Below are 25,104 nucleotides of genomic sequence, written 5' to 3'. Positions count from 1 at the left end.
CTTAAATACATACAGCCAAAGACTTTGAGTTTACAACCACATTGAATACATGTTGTGATGACAACGGTTGCTCGGTGATTCAGTGACATAGATGCTTCAATTTCATTGGTTATGATTCTTTTGATTTCTAGTCTCTTGTGCAACTAGACCAGCTAACCTTCAGGTTACCTCCCGGGCTTTTCAGCCATTAGAGTAGAAAAACATTGTAATTACATTCTCTCATTTGTTTTTGTACAATAATAATTTCATTTTTGTTTTCGGCTTCAGTCCATCCTCCCCTTCTAGATCCCATTTCCATGTAACTGGTGTCATCAATATTTGTTTAGCATGATCGTTATTTAATAATATGTGAGTTAACATATTTTCATTTTTCCCACAACAATGAAAAAAACCAGGGACCGAATAATAATAAAGTTTTTTATTCTTTTTTTTGTAAACAGAAAAATAGTACGACCCCTGATCTCTGAAGTTTCAACAAATTGTTGTCAAGTTGACAATGTCAACAATTAATTACCAGTGAATCCTAAGTGTTGCGAGTAAGTTAATTAGAAAAATCTTTTAATTGATGTTCTTATTTTCTGTTTCTGAATTTATTTTGACTTTATTTCTATTCTTCAGTGAGTTCTATTGTTGGAAAGGAAAACTCCAAACGAGGGGGCAAGAAGAAAAATTTTGTTCCAATCTTAGATTTTGATAACAACATTTTGTTACCCGGTGAGTATTTTTTTTATTTGTTTTGTATCTTTGCTGGTGACTAATTATTTTTTTTACTATTTTATTAACTTGGTTATTAGGTCGTCATCCCTGTGACTGTGAAGCTTCTGCTCATAAATTGATCAACAACTGTACATCTTGTGGTCGGATTGTCTGTGAACAAGAAAGGGTTGGCGAGTGTTTCACTCGTGGTGAATTTGTTAACGATAAAGAAATTGAAAGACAAAATGAAGCTGCTGCCGCAAGTGTTGCTGCCTATTTGAGCTCATCCCATCAGGGTAAAGAGAATGAAAAAAAGAAGAACGTTGAGAAAAATAAGCGAGAAGGAATCAGAAACATCGCTGCTAGTCTAGAGAAAGCTGTTCAACATAAGAATACATTGTTAGAATATGATCGTACGTATAAACAACAAACGCGTGTAATTGACGATGAAAGTGATTATTTCAAGTTGACATCTCAACACTGGCTAAGTCAAGATGCAAGGGACAAAATTGGAGCTAAAATTGATCAACTGCAAGAAAAAAAATTCGCTAAAGACCGAACCCTTACACTAGATATTGTTAACCGAAGGTTTATAGAAAATGTGACCCCCGTTATCGCTGATGTTAGTAAAGTGGTCGAAGAAAGACGATGCTGCTTATAAGTCAGATTATGTAGTCGTGGATAGTAAAAAGATCAACATCAATGAGAAATTACCCCGAGCAGCTTATTGTGAGAAAGAGAAAAAGAAAGAAGTAACCAAAAACGATAAGACAATCGAACCAACAACTTCTTCAGCTCCGATAAGATTGAATTCTTCAATTTTCAGTAACAATTTGCGACTTCAAGGTCCTGAATTGATGGAAATGAGCGATTCCGGTGTATGTTTAACCATTCAACAACCGTGGGCTCTCAGGAATCTCAGGAATCAAACTTCAAGAAGGTCGCAGTTGGTACACACATTATCGAGGTCCTATTTGGATCCATGCATCAGGAAAAATCATGACTCAAGATGAAATCAATGAGGCTGAAAAAATCTCTCTAGTGACCAAAACTAATACAAAATTCTCAATAGATTATCCAATATCTCTATTGCTTGGATGTGCAACTCTCAAAGATTGTCTACCAAAAGAAGAGTATAAAAAATCGGTTGAAAATCCCTACATGGAATCGACTTATGTTTGGATATTAGAAGATCTTATTAAGTTAAAGGTCAAAATTCCAATGGATTCGAAATCAAATCGACTTTTTAATTTGGACGATCAAATTCTGAAAGCTGCATCGAAACAACTCAACTTCTCTTTATAATCAAATCAGAAATTTCGTTAAATTGGATACAATATTTTAATATTTAAAAAGAATCTAAGATTCGTGTTGAATTAACTTAATTGCTCTTTTCAAACAATTTGCACGCTCATTGGGAACAGATGAGATTCACTTATATTAAATCATCTTCTTGTTTGGACATTTCAAAGTAAGCTCATCCAATTCCGCTTAGCACCCATCCAGTGTTGAATTGTTTTTGAGGCAAATTCATTAAAATTTTGATGGCCTTGGTACAATGGAATTGTCCTGGCAAAGGGATGCGTTGGCGAGATCAACCAATGGATTAAGTAAACCCTCAGCGGACGCATGTTGCATCTTTAATCCGGGCACAATGTTAAACAAGGAAACTCACAACTCCTCCCAAATTTAACTCCTCCTTTACTAAGAAAAGTTATTTTCTTTCTCTTCTCATCCTAATCCTCATCACCATCATCATCCCCTTTCTCGCTTCTCTTTCTTTCCTTTTCTTTTCTCCTTCTTTTTTTCCTACTCTTCTTCTAATCATGTCAAGTATTTAAACAAAATAATAACCTGTGGAGAAAAAGTTTGGGAATTTTCAGGAAATGACCAATATCTCGAGTTTGGGTTATCTTATCTCGAAAATATTTACAGGCAATGCTTTCAAATACACAAGGGGCAGTTTGTGTAAATTTCAGACATGAGACTTGATTAATTATTGTTTTATTAACTATGGAAGTGGCAACATTAAAAAAGTTTTGTGAAAATTTCTATTTTGCTAATAGTGAAAAGTTTTCTAAGTCTGAGTTCGTAACTAAATTTCGTGAGTTCGGTGTGTCCGAAACTAGTGCATATCGTTACTATGATAAATTAGCTAATGGAGAAACGATATTTATGAACAAAAAGTTCGGTAGACCTCCAATAGTCCTAAAAAATAACGAAATAAAGAGAATCAAGTCTTTAACCGACGACCAAATTTTCCGGGCTATCGTTCATTAGGCCGATCATTAGGTTACGATAAAGAAATATCTTCCTAAGGTTGGTGTCAATGTTTTCGTCAGAAAAAAAGTTCCAAAAATTTCTGAAAAACAGAAAGAAACTCAAATAGAAAGGCTACCAATGCTAATGACTTCGATTCGAGGATGTACCGTTATCATGGATGACGAAACGTATTTCGCATTGGACGGTCACGATTTTTTTGGTGGTAAATTTTTCTCGTATACTAATGATCTTGACTCTGTTCCTGATCAAATATGTTACCGAGAAAAGGCCAAGTTGAGTAAAAAACTTCTTATGTGGATAGCAATCAGTGAACTTGGAATTTCCACCCCTTACTTTCATGTGGCTAAATGTGCCCTGAATTCCGACATTTATATCAAAAATTTCTTCGCCCAAATCTACTACCTTTCTACGCATCTCATGATGTTAATCATTCAATTTTTTGGCCTGATTTAGCTTAGGCTCATTATGCTAAAGATACTTTGAGCTTTTTGAATGAATCAAAAATTCGTTACGTTCCGAAACATCGTAACCCCCCATGTGTGCCAATGTTAAGACCCATTGAAACTTTTTTCTCTCATCTAAAGCAGAGAGTCTATGCTAATGGTTTTCGAGCAAATAATGAAAAAGAATTGATTAGAAGGGTCAAAATTCAACTCAAAACATTTTATTCTGATTATTTCAGTGGCCTCATGAAAAATTTACGATTTAAAATAAAGGAATCGATTGAAAATGGAATCATGAGTTGTTGGTTTTAGTCGGAAAAACACAATTAAATCTAATTAAAACTGTTAATCAAATTAACTCTTCTTCTTGTATTAAGAAGGAAACACTTAGATTTTAAAAGAAAGAAAATGAAATACTCTAAGAGATGGTATCTCTTCAATTGTCATCAACTAAAGACAAGGTTTATTAGTTTGGGTTCGGTTTAAATACTGTGGATTGGTCGTTACAAAGATTTGAATCAAATGACCCAATTGGTCAATATTTGGGTTTGGTTATTTTTGGCGGTTGAAAGTGTTGTTTGTGTGTGTGTACGTGAGAGAGATGAGAGGAGATGAAGAGAGAGAAGATAAGATGAGAGAGAGTAACGTGAGTGACAGTTTGGGGCACAAAAGAAAAGAATAAGGAAAATGGTAAAACTTAGTTTACCCTTTGTCGGTCAACTAATGGACAGGGATGGTCATTAGTTGGTTGATCATCTCAATAATTATGGATAATAATGGTAATAATAATAATATAAAATAATGGTTAAGTTAGAAAGAAAGAGATGAAAGTAATTAAGAAAAAATGATTAACTTAATTGTTGGGAATCGACCAAATGTTAAGGGTCATATCTCAGAGACTAATCAACTTAAATTAATGATTAGTATATTGGTCGATTCTACGTTTAATTGTCTTTCTAACGATATCCATGTATATGCATGTCATAATTGTAATGATTTCATCAAAATTATCATGTGTGCGAAAAGTTTACTTGAAGCTAAATTATTAATGAAAATTTAAGGTTTTTGGTTAATTGCTCGAGAACCAAATGATCAATCAATTATCTTAATATACGAATCGATTGCAATTAATGAGTTCTACAAGATGATAGCATTACAATCAGTGCAAAGCTAATGGGCGCGAAAAATGGCGACAAACTAATGAGTTCCCATGTTAAGTGAATGGGAGAAAATCGAAAAGTTGAAATTGTTCATATAAATATAATCAACGAATAAATTGTTAATAATTAAGCTTAAATAAGCGCAAATTAAGCTATTATAACCACAACTTCCCCTTGCACCAAACGTAACTCAATTAATATTTAAAAAGTCACAACACTTTCTTAATGAAGGTGAACACAAACACTTTGTTAGCATATCAGCAGGTTGTTTATCGGTGAGGATAAACTGAACTTTTATCTCTCCTCTTTTCTGATGATCTCTGATGAAGTGGTAACGGACATCGATGTGTTTGGCCCTCTTATGAAAAACTGAATTTTGTGTTAATTTGATTGCTCCTTGTTTGTCACTCATTATCTTTACTGGAGAATCAATTGGAACTTTTAACTCTTTCATTAATTGACGATACCAAATAACGTCTTTGAGACAATCAGCGATAGCAACATATTCAGCTTCAGTTGTCGATTGAGCGACACTTCGTTGTAACCTCGAAGCCCATGAAATTGGTGAGTTACCAAGAGTAACACAAAAACCAGAGGTCGACTTCCTGGTATCAATATCGGCGGCATAATCAGCATCACAGTAGCCGATTAACTGTAAATTTGAAGTCGTGGCTGAATAGGTTATCCCACAATTAATTGTTCCTTTTAAATAACGAAAAATTCGTTTAATTGCATTCCAATGACTTTCGTCGTAGCAGCAATTAAATTGGCTGGATTTATTTACCATGAATGTAATATCTGGTCGACTGATGATCGACAAGTACAAGAGAGCACCAACCGCTTCTTGATAGGGAAAATTAGTATCAGGTGGTTGATTTGATGATGAAAGTTTATGATTAGTATCACCTGGTGTTGATAACGGTTTACACTGATCCATTTTGAATCTTTTCAAAAGTTCATTAATGTAACTTGATTGTTTAATCTTAATTGTTGACTTATCATCACTCTGATGTATTTCCATCCCAACGAAAACTTTAGGGGGATGAACTTTAACTTCAAAAGTTTCTTTTAATTTATTAATTAACTTTGTTAATTGTTGTTGATTATTACTCGCGATCAAACCATCGTCAACATAAATAACACAGATTGTTATTCCATTATCAAAATTAACGAAGCAACATTTATCAGCATCACATTGGATAAAATTTAAGGTTTTAAAGAAATTGTTAACCTTCTCGTTCCATTGACGAGGTGCTTGTTTTAAGCCATAAAGACCTTTTTTCAATTTTAAAACTCGATTGGTTCCATCTTCAAATCCTGGTGGTTGAGCCATGTAAATTTCTTCATTTAATTCACCATAAAGAAAAGCTGTTTTGATATCGAACTGCATTAAGTCCATTTTATAAGCAGTAGCAAGTGAAAGAATAGCTCGAATAGTATCATAACGAGCAACGGGACTAAAAGTTTCGAAGTAATCGATTCCCGCCTTTTGCGAAAAACCTTTGGCTACAAGTCTAGCCTTGTAACGGTCAACTGTACCGTCCAAATTTCTTTTAATACGATAAACCCAACGACATGATATTGATCTTTTTCCTTCAGGTAAATCCATTAACTCATAAGTATCGTTACTTTTAATTGAAGACATTTCTTCTTTCATCGCATTCGTCCAATCAACATTATCAGGTGAGTTAATTGCTTCTTTATAATTAACGGGTTCACAATTAGTAACTATTGATTGAAATACAACATTTTTCATCCAATCATTTAAGTCAACATCATCAGGTGGATGTTCATAAATTTCAGTTGTCTCACTACAATTATCATCAAAATCAATTTCTTTTTCATTTTCATCAATTGAACATTTTTCTTCCAGATCAATTGGTTCATCATCAACAATTTCATCTATCATTTTCTCAGCATCATAATCATCATCTATGAATTTAATATTAGCTGTAACATTAACTTTGTTTGTTACATGGTCATAGACACGGAAATTGTTACTCGTTTTAGTGTAACCAACAAAGATACACTTTTTGGCTTTCGGATCCCACTTCTTCCGGAAACCATCGGGAATTTTGATCCAACAGATACAACCAAAGGGTCGAAGGTGAGTAAATTTTGCTTTTTCTTTTGTGAACATTTCAAGGGGAGTCAATTCGCGTTGACCTTTACTCGGAATCATATTCAGCACATATACAGCAGTAGCCATTGCTTCTGCCCAAAGGAATTTAGGTAAGTTATTAGCTAACAACATCGATCTAGCTAATTCTGTGATAGTTCGATTCTCTCTCTCAATACGACCATTTTGTTCTGGTGTATAAGGTGCACTCAGCTCATGGGTAATATTATTATTATTAAATAAAGTTTTAACTCTAGAATCGATAAACTCTTTACCATTATCAGTTCTGATAATCTTCACCTTGTTTCCAGTCATTTTCTGTGCAAACTTAATAAAATTATCTAAGTTTTCAAATGCATCAGATTTAAATCGTTGAAAGTAAACACCTCTAAATGAACTGCTTTCATCTTTAATAACTAATGCTAATTTACTTCCATTCAGTGATGGTTCACTCATTGGTCCCTGTAAATCACAATGTAAAGCTTGACCAACGTCAACTTCTCTCGGTGTTACCGATTTAAATGATTTCTTAATCATCTTACCCTTAATACAACCTTCACAGATAAACTCACTTGGCTCATAATCCAACTTAATCTTCGGTAAGATTCCATCTCTCGACATTTGGATTATCTTATAAACATTAACATGAGCCAACTTCGTATGCCAAGAACTCAAAGTATCAACTTTGGCAACATTAACAACATTTTCATCAATTTCTCTTAATTTAATCATTAATTTAAAAGTATTACCAAATTTCTGAGCAATAATTACGATCTTATCAGTTTTAATATCAAAAATTACTGTTGATTTTGGGGTCGATTTCAAACCAAAACCTTTAGTTACAGTTTGTCCCCATGAAAACAAATTGAAGTTCCCAAGTTTAGGAACAAACAAAACGTTTTCCAATTTACATGGAATCCATTGTGTTCCATTATAACAATCAACTAACACATCACCTTTCGCTAAGGCCTCAATTCGTTTACCATTTCCAATTGTCAATTGAATTGGTTCATCTAAATAACTAAAATTAGTTAAACAATTTATATTACCGGTAAGGTGATAAGAAGACCCGGTATCAAGAAGCCACTGATCGCAATTAACTTTTTCTTCCTTAATTGTCAAAGAGAAAATATCACTCTTTTCATTTGAATCTTCATCAACTTTTTCATTTACATTATTAGCATAATAAGATCTGGTTGGTTTACCTTGATTATTATTATTATTCTGATTGTTATTGTAATTGTTGTTATTGAACTTGTTGAAATGTTTCTTGTGGTTATTTTGTTTCTGATTATTATGAACTGAATTGTTGTTCATGTTGTTGTTACTGTTGTTACTGTTGTTACTATTATCGTTATTATTATTATTCTGGTGGAAATTGTTTCTATTTTTATTTCGTCGGCATCTATTAGCTAGATGATTTTTACCACCACAAATGTAACATCTCTTACCATGAAACTTTCGATTCATATTTTTACTCACAAGAGCTTCACCATGTTTAAGTTCATTTTCATTTTGATTTCTTTTCTCATTTATCATTAATTGAGTTTTCAAATTGGCTAAGGTAATTTTTTGACCTGCAGTGATCGCTATTTCAATAGCTTGTCTGAATGATTGGAAACAATTTGGAAGATCATCTAAAACTTTAACCATGAGCGAGTTATCATCAACATTAATCCTAAATCTTTCATCTGTTTAACTGTTGATTCGAGTTCAGCAAAATAACTACTAACTGAATGTGCCGAAGTAAATCTGAGATCGGTCAACTTACGTCTTATCCTCCATTCATTTGTTGTTGTCCGTTGTTCACGATGATTGACGATGTTATTATACATCTCAGAAGAAGAGGCACAATTAATGATGAGATTCACATGTTCTTTATCAATCGAGTTTATGATGAGCATTCTCGCTAAAGCATCACTTGTATTCCAATCAGCTATTGCCTTGTTTCTTTTAGCGACTTCAGTTGCTCTTTCAGTTGAAGCTTCTTCGGCGGTGAAGGAAACTGGACGAACATCAGCACCATTAACAATGTTCCATACATTTTTAGCCTGAAGAACGGCTTGTATATATGCCGCCAGTGAAGATAATTATCATGAGAAAGTTTAATTGAGAGTAACTCAGAAGAATCAATGATATTGATTGTTGTTGATTTTTAATTATTGCAACTTGTTGATCGAGAAAATGAAAATTTTTATTTTTAATAATATAAATATGTTGATTCAGTTGTTGGTTGATTGAGAGAGACACAAAAAATCACCACAAACACAAAGAAAAACAATCAACACAAACACAACAAATTGTTGGTAATTTTAATTTGAGAGAAAGAGAGAAAAAGAGACACACAGAAAATTCAATCAAATCAAATTTATTGTTTCAAATATTAGTAGAGAAACAGGAAGGTGACTGAGCCCATAACCTGTTGGTTTTAGTCGGAAAAACACAATTAAATCTAATTAAAACTGTTAATTAAAGGAGAATGTACACCAAAATTTAGTTTTGAGTTAAGAGTTGAAACTTTCAGGGTTTATAGAGGCTATCGCAACAAACAATTTTGACTTATTTTGAGATCGACCTGATCAGTACTTTTCGAGAAAATCGAGGTCAAAGTTCAAACTTCGGGTCCATTTTTCTCAGAGACTATTTGCAATATTCTAATGAAAAATATTTTTTAAATGTAACTTTTTATGGGCTACAAGAATATGCTATCGATTTTTGTGAATGATCTTATTTCATGGCCATTTTATCGTTCCGTTGCAATCGGACAACTGAACCACTTTTCGCTCGTAGTGACGAGAATTGTCTGAACTCATGCTAATCGATAGCCCACTAGTAGTACTATAGTTTGGATTAAGCACTTTTTCGGTTTGATTAACAGTTTTTTCGTAAAATCGCGATGAAATATCCCGTCATTCCAACTTCGAACTCGTTTATCTTCTGATGTATCTATCACATTAAGTTCAAACAAAGGCCAAACATATTCGTTTATAGCGAACTTTAATATGGCATAAGATCAAGGTCATCCAAGATCAAATGAAAATTCGTCTTTCTGATGTTGCCTTTTCCCTGTTAGCATGAACCAGCCAGTACCACGAGTACTACATTCTGCTTCAGGATTTCATTGAGAATGGATGCATCGTTACTTTTCGCTTTCCATGGACCTTTAACATCAAAAATGTAGCCATCAGGAGCAACTAGCATCATTGGTTTGAATAAATTCCGTTATTTATGATTAGAATAAGAGTCACGTTGGAATGCATGATGGGAACTTTTTTGGTGGTAGATATATGTATCGTCCGCAACACAAATCATCCTATTTTCATCTTCCGGATCGGTCAGCAGCAAATTTTTGGCGAGCGTAGTCATGTGCGTGAGAGCAGTCTCTCTGGTCAATTGACTGAATCCTAGATTTGCGGGAACAAATTGTTCCGTCATCGCTTCTCTAGTAATCTGCATATACTTCCTGGCTGTTGTGACGCAAACACTGAAAATGTCGGCTATTCTATCAATACTTTCACCCGTTCTGAGTTTCGCTAGATAAATAGCAACAGGTAAGGACTTTCTTCTAGTTTTTTGCAATTTGAGAGCCGAACAAACATCTGAGACATCTCTTACATAATTCATCAGAAACCGGGATACCATCACGAAAAGGCTTGGAAACTGACTCTTCAAGTGACAGAGTTAGAGCTTCTTCAAAAGAATCTGGTGTAAATGTGTCGGAAACGAAGTGAGGATCAAGTATAAAGTCATCATCAAACAGCTCATCATGAGACTGACAAATGAGAGTTGCTTTGACAGCATAGATTTTACAAGATTGAAGTAAATGAAATCTCTCATCATTTGTGAGACATCTCAGTTCAGATGATGTGATGCCTAAGCAACCAAGCATGCAGCCTGTACGGTGAATCAATCTTTTAAACTTCTTCGTTCTAAAAGTTTCTTCAATTGGATCATCTGGTTCTTCAATAAGTGTCGTCAGCATCGATTGTATATCGGATCTATTCCGTTTTCTGGTAGATGGACCTGTTTCATCAATATCTTCTGATGAACTGAACAAAAAGGTTGTATTTTGTGATATTGATGAGGTTGCTGACGAAGACTGACTAGTCGAGGAAAGACTATCAAGTTCAAAACGATTGTCATGGCTCTCGTGGGAAAATGAGGATTTCCAATCCTCGAAATTGACAGAACAGCCACGACAGCAATATGATGAATCTTTTTTGATTGATATCCTATGAGTTCTATCAACATATTCTTTTAAAAGTCCAACATCAAGCTTTTTGCGATCTCTTTTATATAGTCTTTTACCACAAATGTGACAATATTCAGCCATTCTAAAAGATACAATTATCAGATTAACATGCAGAGGAACCTTACGAAACCATGTCAACAAATGTCTTCTTGTGGGTTGAATAACTACATCTTCAGGCTTTCTAGGTGACACCCTCGGGTACATCACACCTTACTTACCAGAGAATAAACTCTGGCGGGGATCTGGCGAGCCAGGGGTACACGGTCATGCACTTGATCCCTTCGTATTCGGTATGCAAGAAAGACGGGGAATGAAAAAAAGGACAATGGGTTGTGGATTGATAAAGATCGCTTACCTTATTATGTAAAAAAACTACACAAAAACAAAAACAAAAACAAAAACAAAAACAAAAACAAAAAACAAAAACAAAAACAATTGAAAAGCTTAAAAAGCGAAAATAGTTATAATGATGATAATGATGATAATGATGATAATGATGGCAATAAGTGCGGTGGCGATGTTGATAGCAAAATTGAAGAGCGTGAACCAGTTATGTAATAAGCAAAATGAATAATTTCAATAAATGACTCAGCGATAACATTCATAATGAGAGTTACGTAACTTGCGGTCTAAAAGATAATGAATGGGCGCTAAATATAAAAAAATATGTACATCACAAAAAATGTAAGAAAGACGAAGCGGGAGGGGTCAAAAAAATTTTCATATCCTTTGCTGATTCCGTGAATCTACTGAAAGGTTGATTAATCATAGATCTGATTGCACATGGCTACGTAACTTCTATTTGTATTTTATTATCTATCGTATACCAGTTTGCATATACTCCAAACACATCATTCTCGTCTACAGCGAGCGTATTATACATATTTCTACCAGTGAAAAACATCATAGACTACTCACCGTAATTTGACCTTGAGATGACTTTGACATTATTGTGTGACCTTGACTTGATGTTCAACTGAATCTAGTACTTCTATAACATGTAACAACAAATGTTTGGCAACAATTAGTTAATTAATTGTAGGTTGAGAGAGAGAGAAATTAAATCAAAAAGAAAGAGAAAAGTAAGAGAAAATGAAAGAGAAAAAGAAAATAAAGAAAGAGGATTTCTTATCCTTTGGTTTCTCTTTCCAAAAATTGACTTTACATTACATCCCCACCCTTATGATTAAACGGAGGGAATTATCAGCATAATTCAGTCAATTTGAATATAATCAATCTCATCACCAGTTTGATGGACTTGATTAGCAGCGGGAGTATGAGCTTGATCATCATTGGTACTTTGGTCTTCTCGATCAGCAGCGAAGGGACAGTGATCATACCAATGGAATTGTGTTGGTTTTCCAGCGATGTAACATTTCCAACATGGAGCTCTCGGAGTCCTCCGCTGTCTAACAGCGATGGTCAATAGTTAGTGGACATCAATGATTGGACAGCAATGGATTTAGTAAATTGTGGATTAAAGTCTATCAGCGGGTGAAGTAAAAGATTAGCAGAAAGAAATCAGAGAAAACTAACTCTCGAGCCAGTGACTAGCTTCGTGATGGTAATCATATTGTTCAATGGTTGGTTAAGTGATTGGTTCAGAGATTGGTTCAGTGTTTTGTTAAGTGGTTGGTTTAGTTCAGCGATTGGTTGAGTGATTGGTTCAGCGATTGGTTTGGTGTTTTGTTTGGTGTTTGGTTTGGTGTTTGGTTTGGTTGATTTCAATTAATCAATCAATTAATTGATCAACAAAAGAAAACAAAATTAATCCAATAGATTATCACCGACAGATGATAATCCTGTCGACTTATAAAATAAATAGCTTCAGCCAGAAATTCACAGAAATAATTCCAATACAAAATTATCACAGAATATGAATTCCAATTAAACACTTCCTTGGAAATAATAACCAATCGAAGCTGAAAAGGAATTAATTAATTACCTCAATTCAAAGTAAACAATTTAATCTTTATTAATTTTTAATTTAGATAAATTTAATTAATCATCAACATGATTAATTAACCATCACCATCATCAGCTAGTAATCAACTGACTTGTTGTTGTTGTTGTTGTTGTTGTTGTTAATTGTCATCAACAATCAAATCATCACCATCATCAACAATTGATGTTGATTAACAAAATTAATATTTGTTAACCTGTTGTTGTGGTTGATCAACAGTAACAATAACAAATGTTTGGCAACAATTAGTTAATTAATTGTAGGTTGAGAGAGAGAAATTAAATCAAAAGAAAGAAAAGTAAGAGAAAATGAAAGAAGAAAATAAAGAAAGAGGTTTCTTATCCTTTGGTTTCTCTTTCCAAAAATTGACTTTACATTACATCCCCACCCTTATGATTAAACGGAGGGAATTATCAGCATAATTCAGTCAATTTGAATATAATCAATCTCATCACCAGTTTGATGGACTTGATTAGCAGCGGGAGTATGAGCTTGATCATCATTGGTACTTTGGTCTTCTCGATCAGCAGCGAAGGGACAGTGATCATACCAATGGAATTGTGTTGGTTTTCCAGCGATGTAACATTTCCAACATGGAGCTCTCGGAGTCCTCCGCTGTCTAACAGCGATGGTCAATAGTTAGTGGACATCAATGATTGGACAGCAATGGATTTAGTAAATTGTGGATTAAAGTCTATCAGCGGGTGAAGTAAAAGATTAGCAGAAAGAAATCAGAAAACTAACTCTCGAGCCAGTGACTAGCTTCGTGATGGTAATCATATTGTTCAATGGTTGGTTAAGTGATTGGTTCAGAGATTGGTTCAGTGTTTTGTTAAGTGGTTGGTTTAGTTCAGCGATTGGTTGAGTGATTGGTTCAGCGATTGGTTTGGTGTTTTGTTTGGTGTTTGGTTTGGTGTTTGGTTTGGTTGATTTCAATTAATCAATCAATTAATTGATCAACAAAAGAAAACAAAATTAATCCAATAGATTATCACCGACAGATGATAATCCTGTCGACTTATAAAATAAATAGCTTCAGCCAGAAATTCACAGAAATAATTCCAATACAAAATTATCACAGAATATGAATTCCAATTAAACACTTCCTTGGAAATAATAACCAATCGAAGCTGAAAAGGAATTAATTAATTACCTCAATTCAAAGTAAACAATTTAATCTTTATTAATTTTTAATTTAGATAAATTTAATTAATCATCAACATGATTAATTAACCATCACCATCATCAGCTAGTAATCAACTGACTTGTTGTTGTTGTTGTTGTTGTTGTTGTTAATTGTCATCAACAATCAAATCATCACCATCATCAACAATTGATGTTGATTAACAAAAATTAATATTTGTTAACCTGTTGTTGTTGTGGTTGATCAACAGTAACAATAACAACAAATGTTTGGCAACAATTAGTTAATTAATTGTAGGTTGAGAGAGAGAGAAATTAAATCAAAAAGAAAGAGAAAAGTAAGAGAAAATGAAAGAGAAAAAGAAAATAAAGAAAGAGATGAGAAAGAGGATTTCTTATCCTTTGGTTTCTCTTTCCAAAAATTGACTTTACATTACATATATTTAGTTATACAGCCACGAAAAATGAGATGAGAACAAAAATTGTGACTTATAAGCATAGAGAGATAATTTTTTTCTAATTGTGATTACATTTTTCTATTACTTTCCATCTAAATCAATACAATTTCTCTTTTAAATTTGATTAAATTATCTCTTTATGCGCAATTGATATAATTTTTGTTCTCATCTCATTTTTCGTGGCTGTATATCTAAATTGATTTGATTATAGTGAGAGGAGGATGAAATTATAACGAGATAAGTTAACTTGTCTGATTGGCATCCAATTGGGATTACAATTGAGTTGATCATTTACAATAAAAAAACTAAATTATGATTATTACCATGATTATATTAACATGAGCTATATTGTTTGTATTAACTGTAGTTAATTGGATAACAAAACCTTTCCAATTGTTGTTTGTTTGTTTTTTTGTTGCTCTTGTTTATATTTAGTTTTTATCATTGTGATTAAACTGATTGTCAGCGTTGTCAATGGGAAACAATTAGCATTTCAAAATGATCTATGTTTTAATCATTCATTTAATGAATGATTGATTAATTGAATTGATTTTTTTTCGTTTGTAAAATTTGCTTCACATTTGTTGAAGTAAATTAGTTGTATTAATTGATTACAATTTTGATTGTTGATTTACTTATTGTTCGTTTTAATTACTCTGATTGTGATTAAATTGTCTGGAAATTAATTTTTGATTGTTGATGTTAACAATTCATTGACCATTATGACAATTTAGTTTGATAAATGTTACAATTTATTTATTTATTTGGGTCAATTTCTACAGGGTTAGCATTGGGGTAATGTTGAAATCTTTTTGCTTATATCTCGCGCGCATGTATATGTAGCGCCACCATATTTTCAGATAGTTATTTCCGCATCCTCCAATTTATGTTTACAAGTTTTTTTTGGTAAAATTTTTGTTTTCAAAAATGAATAAATACACAACGGAACAGCGAATTTTTTTGGTCGAAAAGGCCATAGAACTTCAACAAAAGTGGGCTAGTGTTGTCAGGGCTTATTGTACCTATTTCAAGGTGAGAGATGGACCTGATCCGAGAACGGTAAAAAGGTGAGTTTTTGTGTCAATTTTTCGCAATTTTGCTTTTTTTGCTATGGTTTTCTAATTGAACTTTTTCTAACAATTTTTTTTAGTCTTTATGACAAATTCAAACGCACTGGATCCGTTTTGGACGATAAATCAGCAATGGCAACTGCTCAAGTTACCATTAACTCCATTATATTAGTTACAATTCGACATATAGCAATAGTCCCTGCGCATGCGCATTCAGAAGTTACAAATAAAAACTTTTCAACATTACCCTATTGCTAACCCTGTAGTTGTTTATTTATCTTTTCATTGAGATTGTGATATTTTAACAATCAATTGATTGTAACTTATTTATTATCATTTGAAATCAAGTAAATTATGATCTGAATTATGATTAACATGATTGCCATGATAATTGAATTCTGGACTCAATTGTATCTCATAGTTATCAAAACAATCAATAAATGAACTTATCAGAAATACAACAATTAGAGTTACTACTTATTAGATTGTGATTGATTGTTTGTATTTAATTGTTGTCGACTCAATTGTTCAGATGATCAACTTGGACATCAATTAATTGATTATATACTTGGAAAACTGTCTTAATTAATTGATTAAATGATCTCCGTTGATAATTGTTACTCATCTCGTCCTACCGTTGTTAATTAGCATTAATTATTATAACTGATTAGAAATGATTAACTATTAAAATTAAGCTCTTTCAATATCCTCAAGCCTTGTCAACAATTTAACCTTTAATCAAATTAGAGTGAATTTAATTCAATTGTATTGGAAACTATTATTTATCATCACATCAATTGGCTAAATGATTAAGATAAATAAAGCAATTTATTTTTAGTTTAGTTAATTTTTAGTTTTTTTCATTTTGTTTACGATGGCATATAAACCAGTAAGTTTTTTTCTGATTGGGATGAAGTTAAATATCATCCTCGAGATAAACCAAATCCACGAGGTGATTCCATCGGCGGTGATTGTGTGACCGCAGGTTATTTTAAGAATCCAACATGTTACATTACATTTTCTGTGTCCTCTTGTTTTGGTTTATTTTCTTTGTATGTTTAATTGTTCCATCGTTGGTTTTAATCGGTTGAAAATGGCACAGCGTAGTATTACCAGTTACTTTTCTAAGCCTCTTGGTGCTGCCAATGGGAACGGTGATTATGGTGAAGTGGCAATTAATCAAAGTGGTCATCTTGGGTCAAGATCCATATCATGGTCCAAGACAAGCTCATGGTTTATGTTTTAGTGTACAGAAAGGTGTTGATCCTCCGCCAAGTTTGAAAAATCTGTACCGAGAATTGGCTGCAGACATTTCTGATTTTATGCCCGAACATGGAGATTTAACGAGATGGGCAAAACAAGGAGTTCTACTATTGGCTATATTCTAGAACACCACCGTTCGCAAATCGTCTTGAAACTTTTTCAGTGTATAGCCCTTTACATATAGGTCATACATATGGATGGAATTTCTGCGGAAACTTTTGGTTCAGAAGATACAGGTAGACAAAAATCTATTTTTACATAGGAGTCTATGGAGAAAATGAAAGTTTTCTACAGCATGTCAGAAAATTTCTAGAACAATGTTCTTGATACCATGTATACATATGGGTATGATGATGTTATGTGTGAAAATTCAAGGTTCTGGGTGCCTTGGTTGTGTAGGTAAAATTGCATGAAAAGTGTATTTTCAATGTTTTCATAGATTACTATTGAACCGAAGGTCCACCACACTCAAAATTTAGTACATATTATTCTCAAGGTCAAACTTACTAGTCAAGGTCATTTCAAGGTTATCGCTATATTTTTGTTTTGAGGCTTATTTATGTTGGATATTTCAATGATAAAGGTAACTAATGGACTTTTTATGATACATAGACTTCTGAATGTATGAATTTGATAAAATAATTCGTTGAATAATATATGTTATGAGCTGTATGATCGCAGTTAAAAAGGATATGCTAAGATTAATGGTCGCGTAGCGACCACGCCCACCTGAAGGGGCGGGGCAGGGTCAAAAAAATTTTGCCGCGCGGTCAGCCCACAGAGGTGTTTAAGTGATTGTACTAGTTATTCTCTTCTACATCTAAAAGTGTTTGAACTACTTGTGGGTCACAAGGAAAGGCATCTATTGGCTGTTTGTATGTACAACTATTAGTTTGAACTTTGTTCAGAAAAACAAGACGGACACTTCCCAAAATAAGGTCTGGTTAGTTGTTGGTAGTCACATTTAAAGACTTCGGCAAGTCTCAGTGCAATCTTGATAACTTCTAGCTTGCACTTGATGGAATGTGAACCAAAGGGCTAAATATTTGTCCCCAGAAGCATATCCTGTACCAAGTAATACACACAGTACGCATGACATAGCCTGAGATTTTGATTTCTTATAATTTTATTTGCATTTCAAGCAACTTGAAGATTCAGTTGACTACAAGAAATTCAGTGCTGCCATCTGATGCATAATAATCACCATAATCTCGAATAATTAACTTCAACACAATTAAATTGCTGTTCACAGGTTAAAAATTTGAAACTCCTTTGATGACCTTGAAATGACCTTGACTAGTAAGTTTGACCTTAAGAATAATATGTACTAAATTTTGAGTGTGGCGGACCTTCGGTTCAATAGTAATCTATGAAAACATTGAAAATACACTTTTCATGCAATTTTACCTACACAACCAAGGCACCCAGAACCTTGAATTTTCACACATAACATCATCATACCCATATGTATACATGGTATCAAGAACATTGTTCTAGAAATTTTCTGACATGCTGTAGAAAACTTTCATTTTCTCCATAGACTCCTATGTAAAAATAGATTTTTGTCTACCTGTATCTTCTGAACCAAAAGTTTCCGCAGAAATTCCATCCATATGTATGACCTATATGTAAAGGGCTATACACTGAAAAAGTTTCAAGACGATTTGCGAACGGTGGTGTTCTAGAGTCTTACCCTACTATTAAATGCCTGTCTCACAGTTCGCTCTGGATCTTCTAATTCACATGCTGACCATGGGTAGGAAAAGTTCACCGATGCTGTAATCAAATGGCTCAACTCAAATTGCCAGAATCTCGTCTTCATCTTATGGGGAAATTATGCTCAAAAGAAAGGTGCCAGTATTGACAGTAAACGTCACCTTGTTCTCAAAACAGCTCACCCTTCACCTTTATCCGTTCACCGAGGATTCTTTGGTTGTAAAAACTTCTCTAAGGCTAACACTTACTTGGAATCAAAAGGAAAAACTCCAATTAACTGGGGCGATTTACCATAAATCCACCAAACCTAAAGTCTCAACGATTAACAAAACAGTTCAACTCCTAAAAAGAGAAAAAACAATCTCCATATTCTCATTTTCATGGGTACTAATGATCTGGTCAATGTGTCCATTAACATGTTCCGTTATTGTTTGATTCTTACAACAACCATCGGTCACACAATCACCATTGACGATGACTTCACCTCGTGGATTTGGTTTATCTCGATGTTGATAATCGCCTTCTAGAGCTAAGTGGTAACAATCTTTTTCTCTTCCCACTAACAAGATTAAATCTGAACCCAACCTAACCGATGCGTCTCCTCAAAATATCAGCCTTCTGACCGAAAACATCGACAAAATGTCAATCTCTCACAAATCTCCAAGAAAAATCTCAATGAAAACAATCAAACACGAAAAGTTCAATCATTTGTACAAGGTTGTATTTTCTCTTTGTTTTTTTTGTCTTTTCTCAATTTTATTTTTTTTCTCATCTTTTTTTTCTTAGAATAAAGTAGGTAAAAAGTTCGGTGAACATCGAGCTTTCGTATTCAGAAACACTTTCCTTCGTGAACCGGGTCGTGATTTGATGGAATGCGCTCGTGAATTTCTTGGATATTTCAACACGCCAGGTATCAGAGGTGATGAGGAGATTTTCAGCCTTTTCAATTTTCTCCTGTCATATAAGCTTTACATTTTCAATCAAGCTTTGTCACCTGAGAATTCAAATGACAATTTCCACCGAAGATTGGATGAGGAAGCCGAATTCATCGATAAAGCTTTGGCTGTTGTTACGATGGAAGAGGTGGTAAATGCTCGGCCAGCGGAAAATGCGGCAAAAGATTGATTTAAATTGTTAACAATTTACTGCTCATTTGTCTTTTCCTCTATTCTCAGTTGATTTAATTTGTTTGACAATTGTTTTTGTATTACAATTTAAAACAACAATTATCAATTTATCAACATCAATCAAATTAAATCTAAACTTTTCTAAATTCAATTTCGATAATTAAACAATCCAATTGAACAATTAATAAACAGTAATTAATATTAGAATACGACCCCTTTTCTTTTGCCGCTTTTGTTTTTTTTAAAATTTTCCTTTGTCTTCAAGACAATGTATTGATATTGATTTTAATTCTTGTTAATCGTTTCTCCTCTTGTTTTGGTTTATTTTCTTTGTATGTTTAATTGTTCCATCGTTGGTTTTAATCAGTTGAAAATGGCACAGCGTAGTATTACCAGTTACTTTTCTAAGCCTCTTGGTGCTGCCAGTGGGAACGGTGACCTTGCCGGTATAAGTCCAAAAAGGAAAGGCGAAGATGGTTCTGGTTCCGGTGGCGATGGTGCTTTTAGGAAATCAAAGAAGATCCTTAGTAAAGAGGAAGAGGATAGTTTAAAGGTGGAATTGGCTGCAATCGCTCGTACTAATAAAGCTGTTTCAACCAATATTGGTTTAACTTGGTTTAAAGAGTTGAAAGGTGAATTCTCAAAAGGTTATTTCAAAGTGTGATAATCAAAAATTGATTAAAAAATTAAACAATTAAATTAATCACAATTAACACTCAGCAATTAATTATTGATGGTTAATTGTGATAAAATTAACGATGATGATTAAGATGATCATGTTGATGATGATGACCAAGTTGGGTGGTGGCTCATTCAGCCTCAACAACAACAACAGACAACAACGATCAACAATTGGCCAACAATTAACAGTAATAGTAACAGTAACATCATCAACATCATCAACATCATCGTGTCATCATCATCTTTACCAAGGTATTGGTTTTTCTTTCTTTCTCTCTCTTTCTATTTTCTTTTCTCCTTCCTTTTTCCCTTTCCTTGGACTCAATTGTCGGGTAGTCCGACTTTGAGTCCATTCCTTTCCCTCATTATTACTTTGGTTAAAGTCGGGTAGTCCGACTTTAACAAAGTTGTTCTATGACCTCCTCAGATAGTCGAAATGAGCTAGGTCAGGTAGTCTGACCTGACGAGGTTATGCTTTTCTTTTCTTTCTTTTTCTTTTTCTCTTTCTCTCTCTTGCTAAATATTTGTTACTAAGGTAAATAGATTAAGTTAATTAATCGTGTAGAATGATTAATGTTTTGATGATCACATGTAAAAATCTGACCTTACTGATTCTCATGAATACTACACCGAACTCTATGAATCATATTTAATCTCCGATCTTAATTGTTATTCTTTATTATTATTAATTATTCAATTATTGTAATCCCCTTTATCTTAATGTAATCTCAGTTAATTAATTGTTCTTAGGTGGTCAATTCGACGATTAACTCTCTCTAATTCTCCCGAATTTTCTAAGAAAAGGTATAAAACTAAATTGTTCTGAGAGAATTGACCAGAGACAAAACAGAGAAGAATAATTATCATTAACTCTCACCCACAAAGTCCATTAATTATTCTGTTTAACTTTATGTATCGTTTTATTATTCACTGTGTTTCGACATTAAAGTTCATTTAATCAAGAAGATCACTTTTTACTTTCAACATTGTGTTCGTCATAATTTTATATGACAATTGGTGGCAGTGGTGAGATACCGTTAATTGTTTTAGTGAAAAGTGACTATGAAATCTATTGAAATGTCAGCCGTTAATGTTCGCACAGTGGATGCCGAAGAAGGTGAACCATCTAAAGAGAAAGAAAAATCTACAGTGAAACGATGTCTCGCAAAATGTACTATATATCCATTTTCTGGTTCACTTAAAGACCGTGAAGACTTATACGAATGGATGGTAAGATTATACTTTAGCCCCCCCTTCTGATTGTCTTGAAATTTTTTGTATGAATAGCCAATACCAATATGTGTATTCATGAGTAGTATGAACTTGCGGAAATGTCTAGTATAGAAGTTACAGGGATTCAAAAATAGAAATTTGCATTGAGCTCTATGGAGTAATTCCTTATTTTGCCGAACATGAATAGGCTATCATTAAGTTCTGAAAGTTATGCATCATGATCTTTATGTGTCGAAGTTCAAAATGGGTCAATTTAATGCGCATGCGCAGACATCTTCATAGCTAAAACTGCATTAAAAATTGTTATTTTTAAACTTTGCGCACTTATAGTGATGCAAATTGATTTTTTGTAGATGGCACCACATGTCTGCACCTAAATAATAATGCACATGCATCAGAAAGCCTCATTTTGATTTTGACTTTTGACCCGACAACATCGGGTTTTTCTCTCGCTCTCTCTTGCTCTCTCTTGCTCTCTTGCTCCCTCTTGCTCTCTTGCTCCCTCTTACTCTCTTGCTCCCTCTTACTCTCTTGCTCCCTCTTACTCTCTTGCTCCCTCTTGCTCCCTCGTGCTCTCTTGCTCTCTCTTGCGCTCTCATCCCCTTTTTTTCACCTTCTCTTTCTATCACCCCTTTCTTCTCTATCTTTCTCCCATTTTAGGTCCGGCCTCCCCGCATGGCTCGTTCTTGGAACCATGCGCGGTTAGAGCAAGTCTGCGGTAGCCGTGAGTCAGCATTACGCTGGGCTCAAACAGAAGGTCTCCTTCTGGCTACCAACGACTGCGGCCAGCATCGAATCCCGATGAACTATTTTGTTGATCGGGGATCCTGGATCATTTCGGTGCCCTCGCCATAAGCAGCACAGCACCAGACCGAGTGAGCGAAGTGCTGCTAGTGGTTCTTTCTTCGAGAATTCGAGGATCCCACTAGTAGACCACCTTCGTCTCATTTATTCCTGGGCTGCTGATGCTGCTTACGAGGAGGCAGAGAATGAGGCCTCTGTCTCCCCGAACACTGTGGCTTCCACCTACACCCAGTGTCGCGAGGTCGTGTCTTCAATGTTCCTAGGACATCAGGAACATTCGGGGCGGATTGGTGGTCCCGGTATTGTGGTTCAAATTGACGAGGCCAAATTTGGTCGTCGGAAATACCACAAAGGCCGGGTCATCGAGGGTCATTGGCTGCTAGGGATTATTGCGGATGGGTCGGAGGACTTACGTCTCGAGACTTGTCCCAATAATTCTCGAACGGCTGAAGCCCTTATCCCCCTGATCAAGAAGCACGTGGTCGAGGGGTCCATTGTAAGGACGGATGGGTGGCGGGCGTACAGAGGCCTAAGTTCTCATGGCTATGTGCATCAGTGGGTTGACCACTCGAAAGAGTTCGTCAATGAAGCTGGTGTTCATACCCAGAGAATAGAAGCTTCCTGGCGTCCGATGCGGGTTTTCTTTAGGGATCGCCGAGTCCCGAGAGAACAATTCGCAGACCGAGTTCTGGAGTACCAGTGGAGACGCTGGTGCAGAAAGAACAAAGTCCACCCATTTGATAGCCTGCTTAATGCCATCAAGCAAGGCTACCCCATATAAGCTCATTCGGCTAGAGTTGGAAGGACTCGAATCAAAACCTTGGCCTGCTAATATTCTTAGGCCCCGGGCTTCCAGGCACCCGGTGAACAACACCTGTTTGGCCAGTAAAATCCAGCTCTACCTCCACGTGGTACTGGCTGGGTAATGCCAACAGAGCTCTGGTATCAATTAAATGCAACGCCATTGTAATATATAAGTAATTAGAAGTTTGTTCCAATTAAGCACCTCTGCACTTAAACGGGGCGGCGAATTTTGACCCTCCACCCTCAAGTGGGCGTGGTCGCGAGCGACCACGCCCACAGGAAAAGTCAAGCCTAATCTTGCGTAGGCTAATCTAGCAGAGGGAGCTCGTTCTAATCAAATTCATATCTAAGCCTATACATATGAGTGTATGGTCCCGATCTAACAAATTTCACGCCTTGAATGCCTCAAAATACGACACACATGCCATTACAGCATGATATTAGGTTAAAACAATTAAATCTGTATCATAATCAGTTGATATCTCAGGTTCTGTTCTGCGCATGCGCATTAAATTGACCCATTTTGAACTTCGACACATAAAGATCATGATGCATAACTTTCAGAACTTAATGATAGCCTATTCATGTTCGGCAAAATAAGGAATTACTCCATAGAGCTCAATGCAAATTTCTATTTTTGAATCCCTGTAACTTCTATACTAGACATTTCCGCAAATTCATACTACTCATGAATACACATATTGGTATTGGCTATTCATACAAAAAATTTCAAGACAATCAGAAGGGGGGCTATAGTATAGTTTAGCCGAATGGATTGCTGAATTTGACCGAAAATCAACAGTTGTTGGATGGGACGAATCCGACAAATTGGATAACATCGCTAATTACTTTACTGAACATGCAAAATTGGTATGAAAGTTATGCTGCTCCTGGACTTTCGACTACACCAGAGAGGCAAGTTTTCTTGAAATGTTTAAAGCAGCTTTTGGTCTTCCAAACTTTAGAAGTTATGTTCGTGATCAAGTAAGAAAATGTCGTCAATCTTACCATGAAAGTGCCTACGAATATCTGTTGAGAAAGGATAGACTCTGCGATAAAATTGAAATGCCTGTTGAAGATAAAATTCATGAAAGTATCAATGGTCTTCGTTCTGATTTAGCCCAAGTTGTTAGAAACTCAATGATCTCAACTTATGTTTTTGACATTCCCGAACTTTCTCGTATAATACATGTAATGTTTCAATCAGCTTCTATTATTCTATTATAGCTTTCCATTATTAATTGAACAAGTTCACTCAAAGCATTTAATCCCAATCAAGTCAACATAAACCAATCCAATTCATTAATCAAATTATTTCAATTTTTCTTTCATTTAACTTTGCTTTTTCAATTATTATTAATTATTCAATAATTGTCATTATTATTTAACCAATTTACATTAAATATTGGTTCCAATTTATTATTATTATTACTATTAACCCAATTTCTTTTCCTCAACAAACTAACCACAGAACCACCGACCAATTGACTCCACTCACCTCTGTTTCTCACCTAAAGTGGAGGGATGTAATGTTTCAATCAGCTAATTCAGTTGACCAAGAAAACTTTACGTTTTAAAACTTGTCTTTACAATTAGACAAATAGAAAGAAGATTTTTCTTTAACAATTTTCTCTTACTTTTCTCTGTCTTTTTCTCTTTCTATTTATTTAAAATTTATCATCTTTATCTTCTTTCTTACCTTTATCCCAACAGTTTCAAATCTTTACAACGGTCGAGAAAAGGGTACTAATAATAATATTATTAGTCTTTTCTTTGGTCTTTCTTTGTCTCTTTCTTTCTTATCTCTCTTTCTCTTTTACCCTTCATCCTTTGGTACTTAACCAAAACCCTTAACCATTGAAAACCATTAACAATTTGGATCTCAATTG

At 34.6% G+C, this 25,104-nt stretch overlaps 1 protein-coding gene and 1 pseudogene across 1 annotated transcript; both read left to right on the top strand.

Annotated features, from left to right (window-relative positions):
* The first annotated feature begins 59 nt into the window (after positions 1–59).
* Positions 60–2,081, top strand: LOC128390978 (activating signal cointegrator 1-like; annotated as a pseudogene).
* A 14,666-nt stretch (positions 2,082–16,747) lies between these two features.
* On the top strand, positions 16,748–18,936 carry LOC128390996 (uracil-DNA glycosylase-like). Its single transcript, XM_053350815.1, is given in 2 exon segments — positions 16,748–16,951; positions 18,536–18,936. Coding segments are annotated over 2 exon segments (531 nt in total). The 3' UTR covers positions 18,863–18,936.
* The last annotated feature ends 6,168 nt before the right edge of the window (positions 18,937–25,104 follow it).

The sequence above is a fragment of the Panonychus citri genome, unplaced genomic scaffold, assembly GCF_014898815.1.
Source record: "Panonychus citri isolate SS breed McGregor unplaced genomic scaffold, ASM1489881v1 Contig00133, whole genome shotgun sequence".
NCBI classification, from domain to species: Eukaryota; Metazoa; Arthropoda; class Arachnida; order Trombidiformes; family Tetranychidae; genus Panonychus; species Panonychus citri.
Note: the sequence above shows the minus strand (reverse complement) of the source record. Positions and strands in the feature narration are given on the sequence as shown.